Source organism: Myotis davidii, unplaced genomic scaffold (assembly GCF_000327345.1).
Source record: "Myotis davidii unplaced genomic scaffold, ASM32734v1 scaffold134, whole genome shotgun sequence".
NCBI classification, from domain to species: Eukaryota; Metazoa; Chordata; class Mammalia; order Chiroptera; family Vespertilionidae; genus Myotis; species Myotis davidii.
In genome coordinates, this window is record NW_006288853.1 from 1,865,168 (window position 1) to 1,884,653 (window position 19,486).

The 19,486-nt window shown below is 36.8% G+C and overlaps 1 protein-coding gene across 1 annotated transcript in view; it reads left to right on the plus strand.

The window, feature by feature from the left end:
* The window catches only part of TET1 (tet methylcytosine dioxygenase 1), a 103,377-nt gene that overhangs the window by 65,161 nt on the left and 18,730 nt on the right, over positions 1-19,486 (plus strand). Inside the window, exons 3-5 of the mRNA XM_006760999.2 lie at positions 3,937-6,235; positions 9,094-9,184; positions 9,720-9,813. Of these exons, the coding sequence (XP_006761062.1) occupies positions 3,937-6,235; positions 9,094-9,184; positions 9,720-9,813 (2,484 nt within the window). The remainder of the gene's footprint in view (positions 1-3,936; positions 6,236-9,093; positions 9,185-9,719; positions 9,814-19,486) is intronic.

A 19,486-nucleotide genomic window follows, 5' to 3' on the forward strand; every position in this document is an offset into this window, starting at 1 on the left:
GTCCAAGTTTAGTCGTTGGCAGTGTATAGAGCATGTTTCCTTGTCATTAGACTTGTGATGCTCAGTGTTTTTAAAAAGCCATATGAGATATAATTACATAATAAAGGTCACTTATGTTTAATTACACTCATTAATTAATGAGGATTGTTGTGTTTTTGACACAAATCTTATTTTAAAAAATATGGCTTTATTGATTTTGGAGAGAGGAAGGGAAAAGGAGAGAAAATTCAATGTGAGAAACATTGATTGGTTGCCTCCTTCATGGCCCCTCCTGGGGATGGAGCCCCAAACCTGGTCATGTGCCCTGGCCAGAGCTGGCACATACACCTTTCAAGGACCTCAAGGTCTTCTCTGTGGAGGAATGCATCCATCAAAGTTTCAGTGTGTTTGGATATTTATGTTAATAAAACTTGAAACAGCAAGTAAAAAATAAATAGCCTCCCCCTTTTCTTTTCCATTTCTTCGTGGTAAGTGCTGTTAGTATTGTAGCTTTATCCTACCAGCTTTTTTGTAGTGCTAGACAAATATTTGTGTGTTCGAATTAAAAGGCATGATAACATCACATCTGTGGCTTATTTATTGGGGTTAGTATATTATGGATATCTTGCCATGCAATGACTACATTGAAATATAGAGTGATGTCTTTACATTATGTCACAATGTGAATGTAGTAACAGGTTGCTCACACTTTCTTGAGTAGAAATGTTATGTGACATTATTATTTGCTTACATACATTTCTATCTTTTTGTTTTTTGCCACTTGGATGGATGAAAAGTGTTTATTGGCATTTGCTTGACTTCTCATATTTAAGTAGGTTTTGAGTCTTTGAATTTCAACTGGAGGGAATATGTCCATTCTGTACGCGCACTATTATTATATTGAATCGTTGTCCTTATTAATTTTTTGGAGCCCCTTTACATGATGAATAAGAACTCTTGCCCTAACTGGTTTACTGTAACACTATCAGTCTGCGGACTGAAGGGTCACGGGTTTGATTCCAGTCAAGGGCACTTACCTCGTTTGCAGGCCCAGTTGCAATAGATTTCCAATACTACGTCGAATAAGAATTGGTAAAGTTGGACATCCCTGTCTTGCTCCTGTTCTCAGTGAAATGGTTTTAGTTTTCGCCCCATTGACTATCGTGTTGGCTGTAGGTTTGTCATATATGTCCTTTATTATTTTGTGGTATGACCCCTCTACTAGTATTCCCACTTTGCTGAGAGTTTTTATCAAATATGAGTGTTGGAATTTGTTGGAATGCTTTTTCTGCATCTATTGATACGATCATGTGAGTTAGTCTTTCAATTTATGTGATGTGTCACGTTTATTGATTTGCGAATAATTGGTTGCTTCCTGTAGACCTCCTGCTGTGGATTAAGCACGTGCCCTGACCGGAATTGAACCGTGACCTCCTGGTTCAGAGGTTGACGTTGAACCACTGAGACACACCAGCCGGGCATGATCTTTTTAATATATTGCTGAATCCGATTTGCTAATATTTGTTGAGGATTTTAGCATCTTGTTCATCATGGATATTGGCCTGTAAATCTCTTTCTTTGTAGTCTTTATCTGGTTTTGGAATTAGGATAATGCTGGCCTCATAAAAATGAGCTTAGAAGTGTTCCTTCCTCTTGGATTTTTTGGAATAGTTTGAGGAGGCTAGGTGTTAATTCTTTGGAATGTTTGGTAAAACTCCCCTGTGAAGTTGTTTGGACCAGGGCTTTGGTTTGCTAGGAGTTTCTGTTTTATTATTATTACTGCTTCAATTTCATCAGTTGTTATGAGTCTATTCTTCCTAATTAAGTTTTGGAAGATTATACTTTTCTAGGAATTTGTTTATTTTGTCTAGTTTGGCCAGCTTGTTGGCATATAGCTTATGATAGTCTTTTCTTACAATCCTTTATATTTCTGTGGTCAGTTGTTATTTCACCGTTTTCATTTCTAGTTTTATTTAGTCTCTATGTCATACAAAAAGCAACCAATAGTGCGTAAATAAGTGGAATAACAAATCAATATTTCTCTCAATCTGTCAAATCAATAAATAAAAAAAAGAAATTAGATACATTTTTTTTTCTACTAAGATTGATTAGTGTTGTTTTATACAGTTGGATAATGCTTACATATTTTATGTTCTGGATATAACTATATTGCAATTCTGAATTCTGGTCAGTCTTTAATAAATGCTCCTGATTTCTCTGTGGAATCAGTTGTATCATCTTTATCCAACAAGAAATCTCCTAATTTTTTATATTCATTTTTTTTCTCTCCTTGGCATTGAATAGAACGTCCAGTGCCATGTTTAAATGTTAGTAGTATAGAAGTTACCTTTCTCTTTGCTCCTCCCATCAGTGTTTTAAATATTTCATACATTGGCTTTTAGTATATTCATAAGGTTGTGCAATCATCATCATGTCCATTTTTTTAAAACCTCAACTTTTTTATTGATTTCAGAGAGGAAGGAAGAGGAAGAGAGAGAGATAGAAACAGCAATGATAAGAGAGACAATCATTGATTGGCTGCCTTCTGCACACCCCACACTGGGGATCAAGCCCGCAACCCCGGGCATGTCCCCTGACAACGAATTGAACCGTGATCTGCTGGTGCATAGGTTAATGCTCAACCACTGAGACATGTCGGCCAGTCCGAATATGATTTCTTAATGGGTATAAGGTTTCTCTTCTGATGATGAAAATATTCTAGAATTAGATAAGAGTCAGTTTTTGACAGCATTGTGAATGTACTAAAAACCACAGTAATATACAATTTTAAATGGTAACATTGAATTTTATTTTATTAACATTTGATCTCAGTATAAATTTTTAAAAGGAATTGTATCACTACCCACTCACCAGAATGACCAAATTAAAAGACAGAAAATACTAATTGTTAATGAGAATGTAGAAGTACTGGAACTCGCATAATCATTGGCTGAAAGTGTATTGATAACCACTTTAGAAAAAGTTTTGCCCTATGTACTAAAGCTGAAGATATACAGACATATTCACACACTCTAGCACCCAGCATTTTTACTCCACACAATGCATGTAATAAAACCATAGGAGGCCGAAACCGGTTTGGCTCAGTGGATAGAGCGTCGGCCTGCGGACTGAAGGGTCCCAGGTTCGATTCCGGTCGGGGGCATGTGCCTGTGTTGCGGGCACATCTCCAGTGGGAGATGTGCAGGAGGCGGCTGATCGATGTTTCTCTCTCATCGATGTTTCTAACTTTCTATCTCTCTCCCTTCCTCTCTGTAAAAAAATCAATAAAATGTATTTAAAAAAAAAAAAAAACCATAGGAGTATACTTGTCATAGTAAAAAACTAGAAATAACTTAAATAGCCATCTACAGTTGAAAGATCAATATAATGAGTTACTATACAAAACCATGAATTACAAGTGTTCTTAACAAGTTGTGAAGTTCCAATGGCTCATAGTGAGATATTTAAATGGATACATCTCACAAATATAATTTTGAGTGAAAGGCAGTCAGTTATGTAGTTTGATAATAAGCAAAAGAAATCTATGATGTCAAAGCAATGGTTTGCCTTTGGCACTTGAATGATGATTCGAAGGAAATTACTTGATTGGATTCTTGGCATATAGGTGTTCTTTCAGGAAAATTCAACATTAAATACTTAGGATTTATACATTTTCTACTTCAGTGCACTTTGCATTAAAATAACAGAAGTTGCCCCATGAAATGGTACCAATTTATAATTATTTAACAGGCAAGAGAGTATAACAGTTTCTACTTTTTTCCCCCTTTCTCTCTACACACCTCTTACTGGTATTTTATGACTTCTCTGAACATGTAAAAGTGAAAATAATATTCTCTGGGGCTTCACATCTATTTTCTCTTTAATTGTTAAGTCCCAATGGCTCTTATTCAGATATTTAAATGGATAATATGAAAATTTGCTGTGTTTGTTTTACAGGCAGATTTTAAAAACAAAGCAGTAAATGGCCCCAAGTCAGTATCCATGGACTACAGTGGATGTGGTCATGGGGAAGAAAAAAGATTGGAACTGAACCCACATCCCCCTGAAAATGTAACTGAAAATGAAGAAAGTATGACAGGTATTGAAGTGGAGAAGTGGACACAGAGCAAGAAATCACATTTAACAGATCAAGTCAAAGGAGAGGTTAAGGCAATCGTGACAGAAGGTGAAAAACTGGGAAGCTCTGAAGATGACACGAAAAAAGTCCTACCTGACCCTCAAAATTTGTTTGCACAAATGGTAAAAAATGGCATTAAAAATGTACACTACTTACCAACGGAAACAGATGTGTCTTTTAAAAAATTCAACATTGAAGAATTTGGCAAGGTGTCTGAAAACAATTCCTGTAAACCCCTGATAGACACTGCAAACCAGGACAATGCCATGAGCTCCATTGCTGCTAATGCAAGCAGCGATCATCTTACGGGGAGAAGCGATGTTTTAGTCTTCCAGAAGCCGGGCTCTGAGTCGTTTCCTGATCCTGCAGACTTCAGCTGCATGAGTCCTACGAGTACACGTACTGAACGTGATCAACCAAAATCTCTAGAAAATATACCAACTTCAGAACCAATACACGGATCTCCAGTTCAACAAAATCTTCTATCCCTAGTGACAGATAGGACATTAACGCAGGAGCAAGTGGATGTTATAGAAGCTTTGGCTCAGCTTTCAAAACCCCCTGCAGAAATTTCCTCACCATCAACGTCTGAGAAGGATGAAGAAAACGAGCAGATGTCAGCTAGTTTGTTTAATAACTGTAGAGCTTCCATCTATTCTGTAACAAAAGGCCTCAAAGAACCGTGTTTGCAGGGGGAGCCTCAAAGCCTTCACCATTGCCCTTCTGTAGAAAAGCAAAGTTCATGCCGCACGGTGGTGTTCAATGGCCAGAGTCACATTTCCATGTCACCTAACAGTGCAGCTACTGACCAAGTATCCCCGAAGCCACAGGAATATTCAAAAGCAAAAAATTGCACATCTCTTTTTACACCAAATTCTAGTTCATCTGAAATTGACACCAATAAAAATGCTGTTCATAATAGCAGTATTCTTGACAGTTGTTCAGAAAATTTGCATGCGTTGCCATCAACAAGTGGTGAATTGGGGTCCTGCAACCAGTTACTGGACAGCAGCAAAAAGTTAGACTCACAGGATGATCCATCATCATGTCAAGATACAGTTCATACTCAAATAGAGGAAGATGTTGCTACCCAGTTAACACAACTTGCATCAGTCATTGAATTCAGTTATACAAAACCAGAGGAAACAAATGTTGAAAGTACATCAACAAACCTTGTGTATAATGTGCAAAAACACAGTCAGGAGAAGAACACAATAAAACCGAAACCACGTTCCAGTTTAAAAAGTAACCATGGCTCATCAACAAAGCAAAAGAACAAAACCCGGAAAAAGACAAAATCTGCTCCATCCAGAGAACGGCGGAAAAAGAAGCCCGCAGTCACAAGTTGTCAAGAAAATGATCAGAAAAAGCAGGAAAAGCTGTCATATGAATATAATAAGTTACATGACATTTGGATAGCGTCTAAATTTCAAAGATTTGGTCAAATTGGTCCACGTGATTTTCCTATTCGGTTGGGAAAAATTCCTCCTGTAACCCACGTACGGACAACACTTACTCAAGCAAGTTTAGCATTAAAACACAAGAAATTATTTCCTCCACTGGCTCAGATAAAATTTGAGCGAAATTCTGGATTAGCACAGGAAGAAATGATGAATGTTGATCCGCTGCATTCTCACTCCATATTCCATTTAAAAACAGAATCCAATGGGCAGGCGTTTACAGAAGAAGTTTCTAATTCTCAGGTACAGCCGATCGTGCATGTCAGTCAGGAAGCTCATCCTGCACTGCAGTCCTCCTCTCCCACCAATCAGTGTGCTAATGTGATGGCTGACCATGACCAAACACAGCTCCAGCAGGATGTGGAAGACCAACTCATGCATCAGACGCTGCCAGCATTACCTAGTGTCTCTCATGAGACCCTTCCATCGGACCCAGGACAAGGGCTCAGGAATGTAAATGTAGAACGTTCAGGTGGAATCACAGTGGTTTCTACCACAAATGAAGACGTGTTTTTATCTAGTGTTGGAGCATCCGAAGTTTCCCCAATAGAAAACGCACATAATTTTCATAATTATGCCATGAACTTTTTAACGAATTCTACAAGAAACCTGGTGTCCACAACGAAAGATTCTGAATTGCCAAGCTGCAACTGCCTTGGTAAGTGCATGTGTATGGTGTGTGTGTTTCTCCTTTTACCTGCATTAATTGCCTCCAGTCATGACCAAATCAAGTTTTGTTTGTTGTATTTTATATGTGGCATTTTGGCCCTATTCACATTCTAGCGAAGGTGGGCTACATAAGTCTATACTACACATTTTTCTGTCAGACCTTTGGTGATGCTGCTCAGGTGAATTGGAAATTCAACTCATAATCAGGAAACTTTCTTAAGTGGACAATTAGCTGATTTCATTCCAGGCTAAATGTCTCAAATTGTTTATTCTGAATATTATAAGAATGAATATTTTTCATACTTCATTACAGTTTGTTCCTATATTTAAAAAAATGCCTGGCCGGCATGGCTCAGTGGTTGAGCACAAAAGGATTTCAAAGCTATAAGCTTTTGCTTAAAATATATATATTTTTTATTGTGAGATATAATATGCATACAGAGGATATCAAATATATGTACAAACTAACAAATGACCATAAAAATTTTCTGTAATTGCTAACTCCAGTTAAGAACTTTTTTTAGTGCCTAGTGCTTTTATGCTCTGCTATATAATTCATAATACTGACTAGTTGAAGAATTTGCAAACCTTTTGGAGTTTCAAAATATTGAATTGTTCACCCTGGCCATTGTGGCTCAGTTGGTTTGATGTCCTCTGGTGCGCCCAAAGGTTGCTGGTTTGAATACCAATGAAGGTACTTGCCCAGGTTATGGCCTTGATCACCAATAGGGGGTGTGTAGGAGACAGTCAATCAATGTCTTGCTATCACACAGATGTTTCTCTTTCTCTCTAAAAATCAATTTTAAAATCTTTAAAGAATATTACAGTAGCCCTAACCGGTTTGGCTCAGTGATGGAGCATTGGCCTGCGGACTCAAGGGTCCCAGGTTCGATTCTGGTCAAGGGCATGTACCTTGGTTGCGGGCACATCCCTAGTGGGGGGGGCGGTGCAGGAGACAGCTGGTCAATGTTCCTCTCTCGTCGATGTTTCTAACTCTCTATCCCTCTCCCTTCCTCTCTGTAAAAAATGAATAAAATATATTTTTAAAAAAATATTACAGTACTGAAGGACTAAGCTAGAATTCAGAGACAGGCAATCCAAACTCCAGTCTCTGTTTGTAATATTCACCATCTGTTGCTTAAAAATCTGAAATCAAATAGTAGAAGTGATTTTCTAAATATCATGACAAATGGGAAAAAGACCTGTAAAATTTATATACTTGAAATAGTCTACTGATACCATTTGCATTAGCTTCAATAGGATGATTGTCTAGTTTCAAGACTCTTTCCTTACACATAGTAACTAGTCACAGTGTAGGAGTTCCGACAGCGAGGCATCAAAGTTTATTGAGTATCTGCAATGATCACGGAACTGTGTTTTCCTATAATAATTCCATGTGAGGTTATTGTGCTCATTCTATGGAAATAGGAACTTAGAAGAAGAGAAACAAAAATCAGACTCAATCAGAAATCATCCCAAGTGGGACCATCACATTTAAGGGTAAAGGATTTCCCTGGAGGTATTTATTAGGTTCTAGCAAAATAAGGGCAATAACCGCTGTCGAGGTCAGGGTTCCTCAAACTTATCACTATTGGCCTTTTAGAGGGAACAATTCTTTATTGTAGGGAGACATGCATTATTGCAGTTTAGTGGCATTGCTGGCCTACACATACACACCCCTGCCCAGTTGTCACAGCCAAAAACATTGTCAAATGTTCCACCAAGGAAAATTCACCCTTCATTAAGAACCGGTATTCTAGATAACTAGGAATAAATTGAAATCTATTCAATAGATCTTGCTGCAGAAGCCACAGAACCTAATCACAAATTGTATTTGGTGCCCAATCAAAATAGTTGAATGATGACATTGTGGTGTAGGTGGGTACACGCTGGCCAATAATATTTAATTCCACAGTGACTCTAATTAGGCATGATTCAAGAGACCAAGTTAGAAACACTGTTTTCTAATAAATCTGTAATTCACAAAGATTCAAATGGTACAGAATTGTGATGCAAACAGCTTCTAAAAATAAAACCTGTTACTTTTTCTTACATGAATTAACATTATGCTGATTTTAAATTTGTTTCAAACTTTGAAAAATTTAAGACTTTTAAAACACTGTATTTTTGCAATTTGCTTCTTTACCTTAAGAATTTAGTACACCTGAAACTAATACAAAATAATAGAATGTATGCTGTAATTGAAAAAAATAAAAATGTTCTTTTATAACTTTTTAGATTTTTTCAGTGATTGTAAATATTATCATATTGTTTTTAATAGCTTTATTGTTTTCCAGCATATAAACATCTCCTAACTTATTTCACCTATCACTTACTTACAGATGTTAAGGTTTTCTCTCTCTCGATATTACAAATAATTGTAACTAGGAACATTCTTGTGTACATTTGCATTATAAATACATAATTGTGTAATTGTAGACTAGAACAGATCCTTAGTGGTGAAATTGTTGGGCTCAATTAATAGGATTCTGAAACTATGCTTTTAAATATATTGTTCTTGGATAAATTTGAATTTTGTACCTCAATTATTAATAGATTTCTTAAAAGCAAGAAATTAAGAGAATAAATATGACCCACTACTTAAAAAAATATATTTCCCCTCCTTACCCCCTCTGAATCTTAGAGGAAGAATGAATTAGGAACATAAAGTTAAATTTAGGGCTCATTGCCTTACACTTTAATGGCTAAAGCTTACCAAAACCTTGTCAAGATTCATTGTTCTGAATTGGAAAAAAAAAACACACCCCAAAATTATAAAAAGAGCACTTCCTTGCCCCTATGCAGTTCTGTAAAACTTTGGGTCTAATAATCTTATTCCTTCCACAGATCGAGTTATACAAAAAGAAAAAGGCCCATATTATACGCACCTTGGGGCAGGACCAAATGTTGCCGCTGTCAGGGAAATCATGGAGACTAGGTGAGGAAATACGCTTCCCTGTTAAAATCTTATTGTGGACCAGACTCGATGCAGAGAAATTACCCCTGGGAACAAACATGAGATGAGTGGAACACATTCAGGAGTATGAGATGGATGTTTCTTAGGGTCCAGGAAGAAAATCGCTTGCTGTTGTCCCTGCTCAGTCACTCATCACAGGAGGCACTGGGCACCCAACAACACACTTTAAAGCAAGGCTGTCTTTGTTAAATTCATAAATATTCATTTTTTATATTATTGTATCATAATAGTAGAAATAGTTCAAATTACCTCTATCAACACCACTCACATTCTTTTTGTCTGTCTGGGAGCCAGGCCATTTTTAAAGAGTGATCTTAAAGGATAAGTAAACAACTGGATATAGCAAAATATCTGCCACACAGAATTAAGTTTTTAACAATAGTAAATAATGACAAGTGTTTGATTTTTGTACTTCTGTAAAGCCATACCTTATGCACATTAAGATGTTATAAGTATATATCGCAATTATTTTCTTTTCACTGTGTTTTATACTCAGGTATGGGCAGAAAGGAAGTGCAGTAAGAATAGAAAAAGTAATATATACCGGAAAAGAAGCGAAAAGCTCTCACGGATGTCCTGTCGCTAAGTGGGTAAGTATTTTGTATTTGTACATTTTTCAAAATGGGATTTTCCCACGTATAAAAATTTGTTTTCATTGATTTTAGAGTGAGAAGGGAGAGGAATAATAGGGAGATAGAAACATTGATGAGAGACAAACTACAATTGGTAACCTCCTGCCATAGAGTTTACATATTTCTGGTTTTCCAATTTATTTCTCTTGTGTATCTGAGATGTACAATCATGTAATTTATCCTCCTTTCCAAATTTTATACTTTTAACTTCTTTCATTTAATATACTTAGTCTACCAGACTAACTCCAATTTTATATTCCTTATTTTATTCTCATTAGTGAGAACTTTCCAGGGGATTCTCATGATGAATGATCATTCAGGAAAGGCTTCTCTGGAAGGGGAACATCTAAACTGAGATCTGAGTGACAGAAAGGAGACCTGAATATGCAAAGAATACCCCCAAGAATGTAGGAAAGAGCATGTATAAGCAAAGAACATGTGTACAGGTCAAGGAAGAGAGTACATTCCTCATTAATCTTAGAGGGCGAGTGAAGTAGAGGAGGTCACGAACAGAAGCTGGTGAGGGTATGAAGGTAGATAGAAACCAGAGTATGAATGGTTTCACAGGTCATGGTGAGGAATTAGAGTTTTAGTTTACACACAACCGGAAGCCTGTGATGTAATTTAACTAGGGGGTGTTATCGGACTGATGTATGCTTTTAAAAAGGGCATTCTGAGAAGATAATTGATAAAGTCTGTATTCGTTGCCTGTTGCTACTTAGTGGCTGTGTGCTAGTGGCCTCATTTCCTTAAAAGACATCTTAAAGTGCTTTCTCCCGTCAGAGCATCTTGGTTTCCCCCACAGTGAGTCAATCAAAGGATAACACAGAGGAAGCCACACTGTCTCTTGTGACATTAGCCTTGGAAGTTGTTACACAATAAGCCCTATTCAGTGCAGGAGGAACTATGCAAGGGCATAAATACCAAGTGGTGGTGGTCATTGGGGACATCTTGGAGACTTGACTAATATGTTATCTTCACTAAACATCAACATGTAAGAATACTAAATTGGCTCAGCCGGTGCTGCCGAGTGGTTGAGCATCATGAGATGATGAGCCCATGAGATGATGAACCAGGAGGTCATGGTTCAGTTCATGGTCAGACGGGCTTGATCCCTGGCAGGAGGCAGCTGATCAATCAATGCCTAAGTTATGGGCTCATTCCCCAGTGTAGGAGGCAACCAATGTTTCTATCACTCCCTCTTCCTTCCTTTCTGAAATCAATAAAAATATGTATTTTTTAAAAAGAATTCTACATTGGCTTAGGAAAATATATCTGTCCTAGCCCTATCTGATATATCCCATACCTACTACATCTATCCTCTTTAGCCCTGTCTTCTCTAAAGGGGAAATCCTTGATTTTGTGAATCTGATTTCAGAGAGGAAGGAAGAAGGAGAGAGAGGTAGAAACATGAATAATGAGAGAGAATCATTGATTGACTGCCTCCTGCATGCTCCCCACTGGGGATCAAGCTTGGCAGCCCGGGCATGTGCCCATGACTGGAATCGAACCGGGAACCCTTTAGTCCACAGGTTGATGCTCTATACATTGAGCCAAAGCAGCTAGGGCAGTGTTGGGATTTTAAATGATCCTTCCTGCTTTTGAAAATTTATGTAAGGCAATAAGAATAGTTACATTGATAGAATTTTGGTTAGTAATTTTTTTTTAAATTAAAACAAGTATGAAGTCTGCAGCCTAAAGATTTTGATAACAACTTTCTGTTAAAGTCCTCTTTTGATATATATAATTCTTCTTCAAGGGCTCTTAGGTACAAAGAAGAGTATTTAGCATTTTCCATGCAGGAGCTGCAGCAAAATTAATTTCTTATTTTCCCTTTGCATTATTCAGATTACATGGAATATTTTGATATATAGTAATATATATCTGGCCCTTTTCACAAAGAGAATCCAAGGATAAGGAATAAAATAAAGAACTTATTGAAAAATTTGATATCTACTAATGACAATTCAAAAGTTTAATTTTGATAACAAAACTAAGCATTAATTCCACATATCTGATAATTAATGAAGTAGGTTTCAAATGAAGATGGATGTTAGAAAAATCATAATGTTAATCAAACTTCTTGAAAACTTTCCAACTTATGTTATTTAAAATACTTATTTTGCTAATTTACCCAATAAATGTTCTCTTATAAAAAAATAAATAAATATGAGAGGAAGAGAAAGGGAGAACCTGGAGCAATGCCACGCACATAGTCAACACTAAGTTTTTGTTTAGTGAATGAATGTGGAACTTAAGCATATTTTAGAATATTGAATTTTTAAAAAATTGTTATCTTGAAATAGTATTGCTGTGGTATTCATTATTAGGTTTTTTTTTGAGGCACGGAAAAGTTTTGAGTATTTGAACTAATAGTCTGCTATAGTTGTTTACCCCACACTTTTGAACTACTGATAGAAATTAAATGAAAAATTGAGTGAAAGGATTAGGTTTCTGAATAATTAAGTCCTACATATGAATGCTCTATACAGGATTTTTTTAAAAAGGGTTTTTATAAATAAAATGGAGAAAAATCATTTAAAGTAAGGAATTGAGTAAATGTTCAACTAATGGATTTCATTGCCCCAAATATAGTTTCACCTTGCATCGTATGCATTTGTCATGTATTTACTATTAAACTAACTTAAACATTAATGTGATTTTATGTAAAATCGTTCATGTCTCTGTGCAGACTTATATTTGTAATAATTGGTTGGATTCATATACATATATATATATTTAAATTGCACATGCTTTTATTTATTTATTTTTTTAGATATATTTTTATTGATTTCAGAGAGGAAGAGAAAGGGAGAGATAGGAACATTGATCCTGAGAGAGAATCATTGACTCACTGCCTCAATCTGGGGATTGAGTCCACAACCTGGGCATGTGCCCTAACTGGGAATCCAACTCTGACCTCCTGGTTCATAGGTGGATGCTCAATCACTGAGCCACGTGGGCCGGGCAAACTTCTTTTTTTCTTGATGCATCTCTCTGAGCAACAGGTGGCTCAAGGATTCCTTTCTCGTGAAGTAACACCACTTGGCCTAGAAAAGCCAAGTGGGGGTTGAAAACTTTACAAGTCTATCCGCAAATTCTGACCGGGCAGCAAAACTTTCTGAGCCTCTCTCACATTATCCTTAATCCTGTTTTCTTCCTTGAAATGTTTCTTTTCCAGGTGGTCATTAACATTCACCCAAAATGGTTAGCCTTTGGCAGACGTTTCACACTCTTCTTCTCTACTGTCACTTTGCATTTGTTCAGGGACTAGTTATTTCTTCACTTCGATTTGGGTGATACAGTCTTTTGGATATACTATGCTCTATTATCTCCTTACTCTGGTGATGGAGAACCTATGACCTGTGTGTCAGAGGTGACACGCGAACTCATTTTTTTGGTTGATTTTTCTTTGTTAAATGGCATTTAAATATATAAAATAAATATCAAAAATGTAAGTCTTGGTTTTACTATGGTTGCAAATATCAAAAAATTTCTATGTGTGACACGGCACCAGAGTTAAGTTAGGGTTTTTCAAAATGCTGACACGCCAAGCTCAAAAGGTTCGCCATCACTGCTTACACTATTCTCCCCTCCCCAGTTGAGCTTTGGAGTGATGGCAGGACCAGGGAGGAGAATTCAAACCAGCTGTCCAGATAGCACCTATGGCAGAGCTATTCACACTAATATTTTCCCCCCTAGATTTGTACAATAACATAAACTTTCCCTTTTTGTTTCCTTTGTTCTAAAGCTGTGCCTAATCCCCGACTTGATTGTTTTTGGTCTGTACCATAGTGCTGCTGATATCTGTGCCCAAATTTGGCACCTCTTTATATATTAACATGTCCATGTAATAAAGGTTCCTGGGGTTCTGGTTTACTTGTGAGAAAACCATTTGATGCTTCAGCGGTGAAAATTAGGGAAAAGCTAGTAAGCTGATGTTGTCAGTGATGTTAAACTGACTTTTTTCACTTTGTTTTTGTTATAAAATACTTTTCTTTACTTAAACCTATTGTCTGGTAACATACTAGTAGAACTACTTTTATGTTAGCTTAGTGGCATAGAGTTCATTTTTAACTTTTTATTCAACTGTCTATATATATGAAAGCCTAAGCGACCGTTACAACTGAACAGCCAGAATGACCATTTGACCAGTCGCTATGATGCGCACTGACCACCAGAGAGCAGATGCTCAACACAGGAGCTGCTGCCTGGTGGTCAGTGCACTCCCACAGCCAACCTCTGTGGTCCCTCTTCCCTGCTAGCCAGCCCCCTTGATAGGCCCACGATCGCTGGCCAGTCCAATGGGACCCATCGTGCACAAATTCATGCACCAGGCCTCTAGTAATGTACATAAAGAAAACTACACAAGACATAAATGTTCAGTTGTACAAAGAGAGCACACCAATGTAATCTCCACCCAGATCAAGAAATAAATCATAACCCCCAAAGGATGAAGTTCATTTTATTCTAATATATATAGATAGCTTTAAATTACCTTAATGAGTGGGGTGTTTTTGTTTTGTTGATCACCATCATTTTGTGTTGAAAATTTAAGTCTGCTTTGTCTTTGACATGATTATTGATAAACTCAACAGTGATCTCCGGCAATCCCACACTTGATTTCAGAGTTGCTCCTAGCTATTATTTTTTATAAATACATTTTTATTGATTTCATATATAGAAAGAGACAGAAAGTTCAATGATGAGAGGGAATCATTCATCGGGTGTTCCCTGCTCACCCCACACTGGTGATCAAGCCCATGACCCTGGTATGTGCCCCTACCAAGAATTGAACCAGAAGCTCCTGGTTCATAGGTCGTCGCTCAACCACTGAGCTAAACTGGCAAGAAGGGCACATCTTCCTAATCTTGACAGTGCTTTGGATATGGGCACTAATTGGTTTTTCAACATTTACATACTTATTAATTCACATTAATTTACTTAGGATATTACCTGAAACTAAATATGCATTGACTATTCATTGTTCCATAGATGAACTTTAACTGAGAAGATATTTTTTCCAATACAGGAAATGCCCCTATTCTTCATCCTCAGGTTATGCAAAGACTTATTCTTTGCTCTTCTTGTATCATTTCTGACAGAGTCCTGTCCTTCACATCATAGGAGTTGGTACTTTCCATCCAGATACCTGCCTGTAGCTTGTCTCTTGCACTGTGTATGTCCCCACTGACCCAGTCACCCTGTCCTGGAGCTTGTCTTCCAATACCAAGGACCATGAACACCAAAGTCCCAAAACTTTGGCCAGCACCAAAACAATATTTTTTAACTTATTATTTTATAGTAATTTCAGTCTTACTGAAAAGTTGCTTGAATGGTACAGAGATTTTCTGATATTCTTTATTGATATTTACTTTGCTTTATCTTTCTCTTTTTTTCTTTTTTTTTAATTTAATTTTTATTGATTTCAGAGAGGATGGGAGAGGGAGAGAGAGAGATAGAAACATCAATGATGAGAGAGAATCATCGATCGGCTGCCTCCCGCACATCCCCTACTGGGGATCAAGCCCACAACCCAGGCATGTGCCCTTGGTTGGAATCAAACCCGGGACCCTTCAGTCCGCAGGCCAACGCTCTATCCACTGAGCCAAACCAGCCAGGGCTCTTTCTCTTTTCTTCCTTCTCTCTCCTTTGCTCTTCCTCCTATTTTTCCTGAATACCCTAATAGCAATTTGTAAACATGATGCGTTTTACCATAAATACATTGGTGTGTTTTCAAAACAAAGACATTTCTTAACCACAATAAATTGTCTTTCATAGCTATTATTATTAAAATCTTACATAAAATTAAAACAATTATTAGTCCTAATACAAGATTAATATGTAATCTTTAGGTTTTATATCCAATAACATCCTTTATGGGAAAAGAAAACATTTTTTGTCCTGATTCAGAATCCTGTCCAGGATCACTTGTTTACATTTATTTGTTGTCTGTCACATTAAAAAAATATACATTTTATTAATTTCATTGAGGAAGGGCGGACGAGAGAGAGAGAAACATCAATGATGAGAGAGAATCATTAATTGGCTGCTTCCTACGTGCCCTCCACTGGGGATCAAGCCTCAAACTCATGCCAACACTGATGTGTTCATTGGACCTCAGGACCTAATTCCTTCCCTATAGAAAGATTATTACTGATGAATTTTACAAGTTCTCTTCTGCATAGAATAAAAAACTTTTATACAGATTTATTGCTTTTCCAAATTAGTGCTCAAACTAGGCTCTTCTGAAACGTTTTTAATTATGAGCAACTTTTCAAACTTGAGAGCATTGGGTCTTCATTTATCTCTCCACATCTGATCGCAGTAATATATGCCCCTCTGATATTTGCTTTCGCTGTTTATATCTTTAGAAATGAATAGGAAGGAGATAAGATTAGACGTCACAATAATTTTGACCCAGAACTCTCTTATTCAAATAACTCGAGGCTGTGTGCACGAGATTCCTACACTGGGTGGGGGTTGGGGAGGTTGTTCCCAGCAGTCCAGGACTCCTCAGGGTATGTCCAACTGACAGCTTAGGACATCCATTGGGGAACAGCCCTAAGCAGGTAGTCGGACATCCTTAGCGCTGCTGCTGCTGCAGAGGGGGGGTTTCCCACCACTTGCAGCTGTGCTCACCAGTCATGAGCCCTGCTTCCGGGCTTCTGGCTGAGCTGTGCTCCCCCTGTGGTAGCCCACTGACCATCAGGGGCAACTCCTGTATTGAGCATCTGCCCCCTGGTGGTCTGTGTGTGTCATGGTGACCAGTCGTTTTGCTGTTCGGTGGATTTGCACATTACCCTTTTATTATATAAGATTTTATTTTTTAAATATATTTTGTTGATTTTTTTACAGAGAGGAAGGAAGAGGGGGGTAGAGTCAGAAACATAAATGAGAGAGAAACACTGATCAGCTGTCTTCAAGGTGCATGCCCTTGACCAGAATCAGACCTGGGACCCTTCAGTCCGCAGGCCGGCGCTCTATCCACTGAACCAAACCAGTTAGGGCTATTATGTAAGATTTTAAAGATCAAGTGAAAAATCCCAGATGCAGGTTTTAAACTAGGTCAAAATGTGGAAATATTAAGAGTGATAACAATACAATGGATCTTTAAATAGATTGTAATCAGAAAGTGAAGTTATTACTTTTACATGTATTCACATTGTTTTGAAGATCTCCAGAGCTTTTTTTCTTGTAAACATGGAACTCTGTACCTATTGAATAACTCCTCATTTCCCATGAACCCAGCTCCTGATAATTACCATTACAATTTTCATTTCTATTTCATTGACTACTTTAGATAAATCATATAAGTGGAATCATATAGTATTTGTCTTTTTGCAACTGACCTATTTCTCTGATTCTTTAGGAAACTTCATTTCCTAAAGCTTCATCCATGTTTTAGCATTTGAAAGGATTTCCTTTTTAAGTCTGAATAATATCCCATTTTGTGTATTTACACATTTTGTTTTTGTTTATCCATTCATTTATTATTAATGGACATTTGGGCTTCTTCCACTGTGAATATGGATATGGGAATCATCTGTTCAAGCAGAATTAATCATCTGCTATATTAATTCTTTTGTATATATACCCAGCACTCTATTTGTGGGTTGTTCTTTTAGCAACTTCCACAATGTCTATAATGGTTTGCTCCATTTTATAAACCCACCAACATATGTAGTGCTTTTAAAACATTTTTCCTTTGCTAATAATCTTAACTATATTTTCTTAAGCTCATCATCTGTTTTGGATATTCTATTCTGTTCTGCCTATTTAATGGTGTTTATATTACTCATTTGCAGAAGTTCTTTATTTTGGATAAGAATATTTTATCAATTATATATATAACATAAATATTTCTCTCACTGTATTGCTTGCTTGCCTTATCTTTTGCCTGTTAATGTTCTCACTGAAGATATGTTGTTAATTTAAAAATAATCTAGCTTAACTTTTTCCTTTATAACAATTAAATTTGGTGTTTTATTTTTAATGTTTTACCTGCTCCCAGGTCATGAAGATATGTTCTTTTAAAAACTTCTTGCTTTGTCTTTCATTTTTTAGATCTACAATATAACTCAAGTTACATATGTGAAGTAAGGGTCAAGATTCATTTTCTTCTATATGGATATCTACACAGTACTGTTCATTGAAAAGACTTTTTGCATTGTCACATTTGTCCTAAGTCAGGTGATCATTTTTATACTGATCTCCTGAACTCACTATTCTATTCCATTAATCTCTTTACCTGCCATTGTACTAATTTGAAACTAACTCAATTACCATAGGGTTGCAATAACTGATCTTGATTCCTCTGCCTTTTCTTGGCTCTCATTGTTTCTTTGCATTTTTATAGAAACAAGTTTGTCAATTTCCACCAAAACCAAAACCAGCTGATAGGATTTTGATTGGGATTGCATCAAATCAAAAAATCAATTTGGGAAAATTGACATTGATAGTGACTAATCCATCAACATGGTATTTCTATTTATTTACATCATCTTTAAGGTATTTACAGTTGTCAGAGCTCTTTTGCTCAGTTTTGACTGCTCTGAAAAAACACGAGCCTGGATAGATTCTACAGAACAGAAATTTATTTATCCTAGTAATGGGCTTTGGAAGTCTGAGATTAGGGAGCCTGCATGGTCGGTTGAGGACTCTCTTCTCTTTGTGTCTTCACATGATTAAAGGAGCTCAGAAGCTCCATGGGGTCTCTCTTTATACACTAATCCCATTCATGCAGGCTTTCTGTCTATGACCTAATCGCCTTCCAAAGGCCCCTCCTCCTAGTACAATCACATTGGTATTTAGGGTTTAATCTGTGAATTTTGGATAGACCCGACTATCCATGTCATAGTAAGACTTAAGCGATGTATTGAACCCACATCTGAATTTTGAGACTCATGCTTTATTTTCTGTTGCTCATTGAAGGAAATTTGTAAAAAAAAAAAAAAATCTGATAAAGCCAAATGCCATGAATAAATAACATTTTAGCATTTTCCATACAAAGAATGGATCAATAGAACTTTGTCGTAGTCTTGACAACTTGAAAGTTATCTGGTAGCATTTTGTTTGACACCGTATATATAATTTTGTACTTTTTGAAACAAATGTATTCTTATTTGGCTATACAGGACATATAAACATAAAAAACATTTTAATATAAACAATAGGGTTTAGGGGGAAGGTTCTAAAGCCAACTCTCCTCAAGGGATGCTTTGGTAGCAATGATTGTTAACCATCTGGAGACAGAAAAATGTGATTGTGTAAATAACATCTTAATACCCTATGGGTATAATATAATGTAAGTTAAAAGGATAAATACTCAAAATGATTGTTGTGTTTTACATTCACCGTGCCAGCTGGACACTCTAATCTTAGGATAAAATAGGTGTGATAAACCCTGATGACAATGTGGGGGAAAATCACAGGAACATAGCTTTCTGTGTTCATTATTCTACTTAGTCAACCATCCATCCGCTCAAGGAAAAGATCCGTAACTTTCTTCAGATGCTAAATTTGATGACTCGCGTTTCTTGTTAATGTTAGCAAACCCTGTTTATCTCTATCTAGCTAGATTTGTCCTGTTGTGACATCTGTGTAAGAGAAGTTAGTTAGGCTCTTCCCC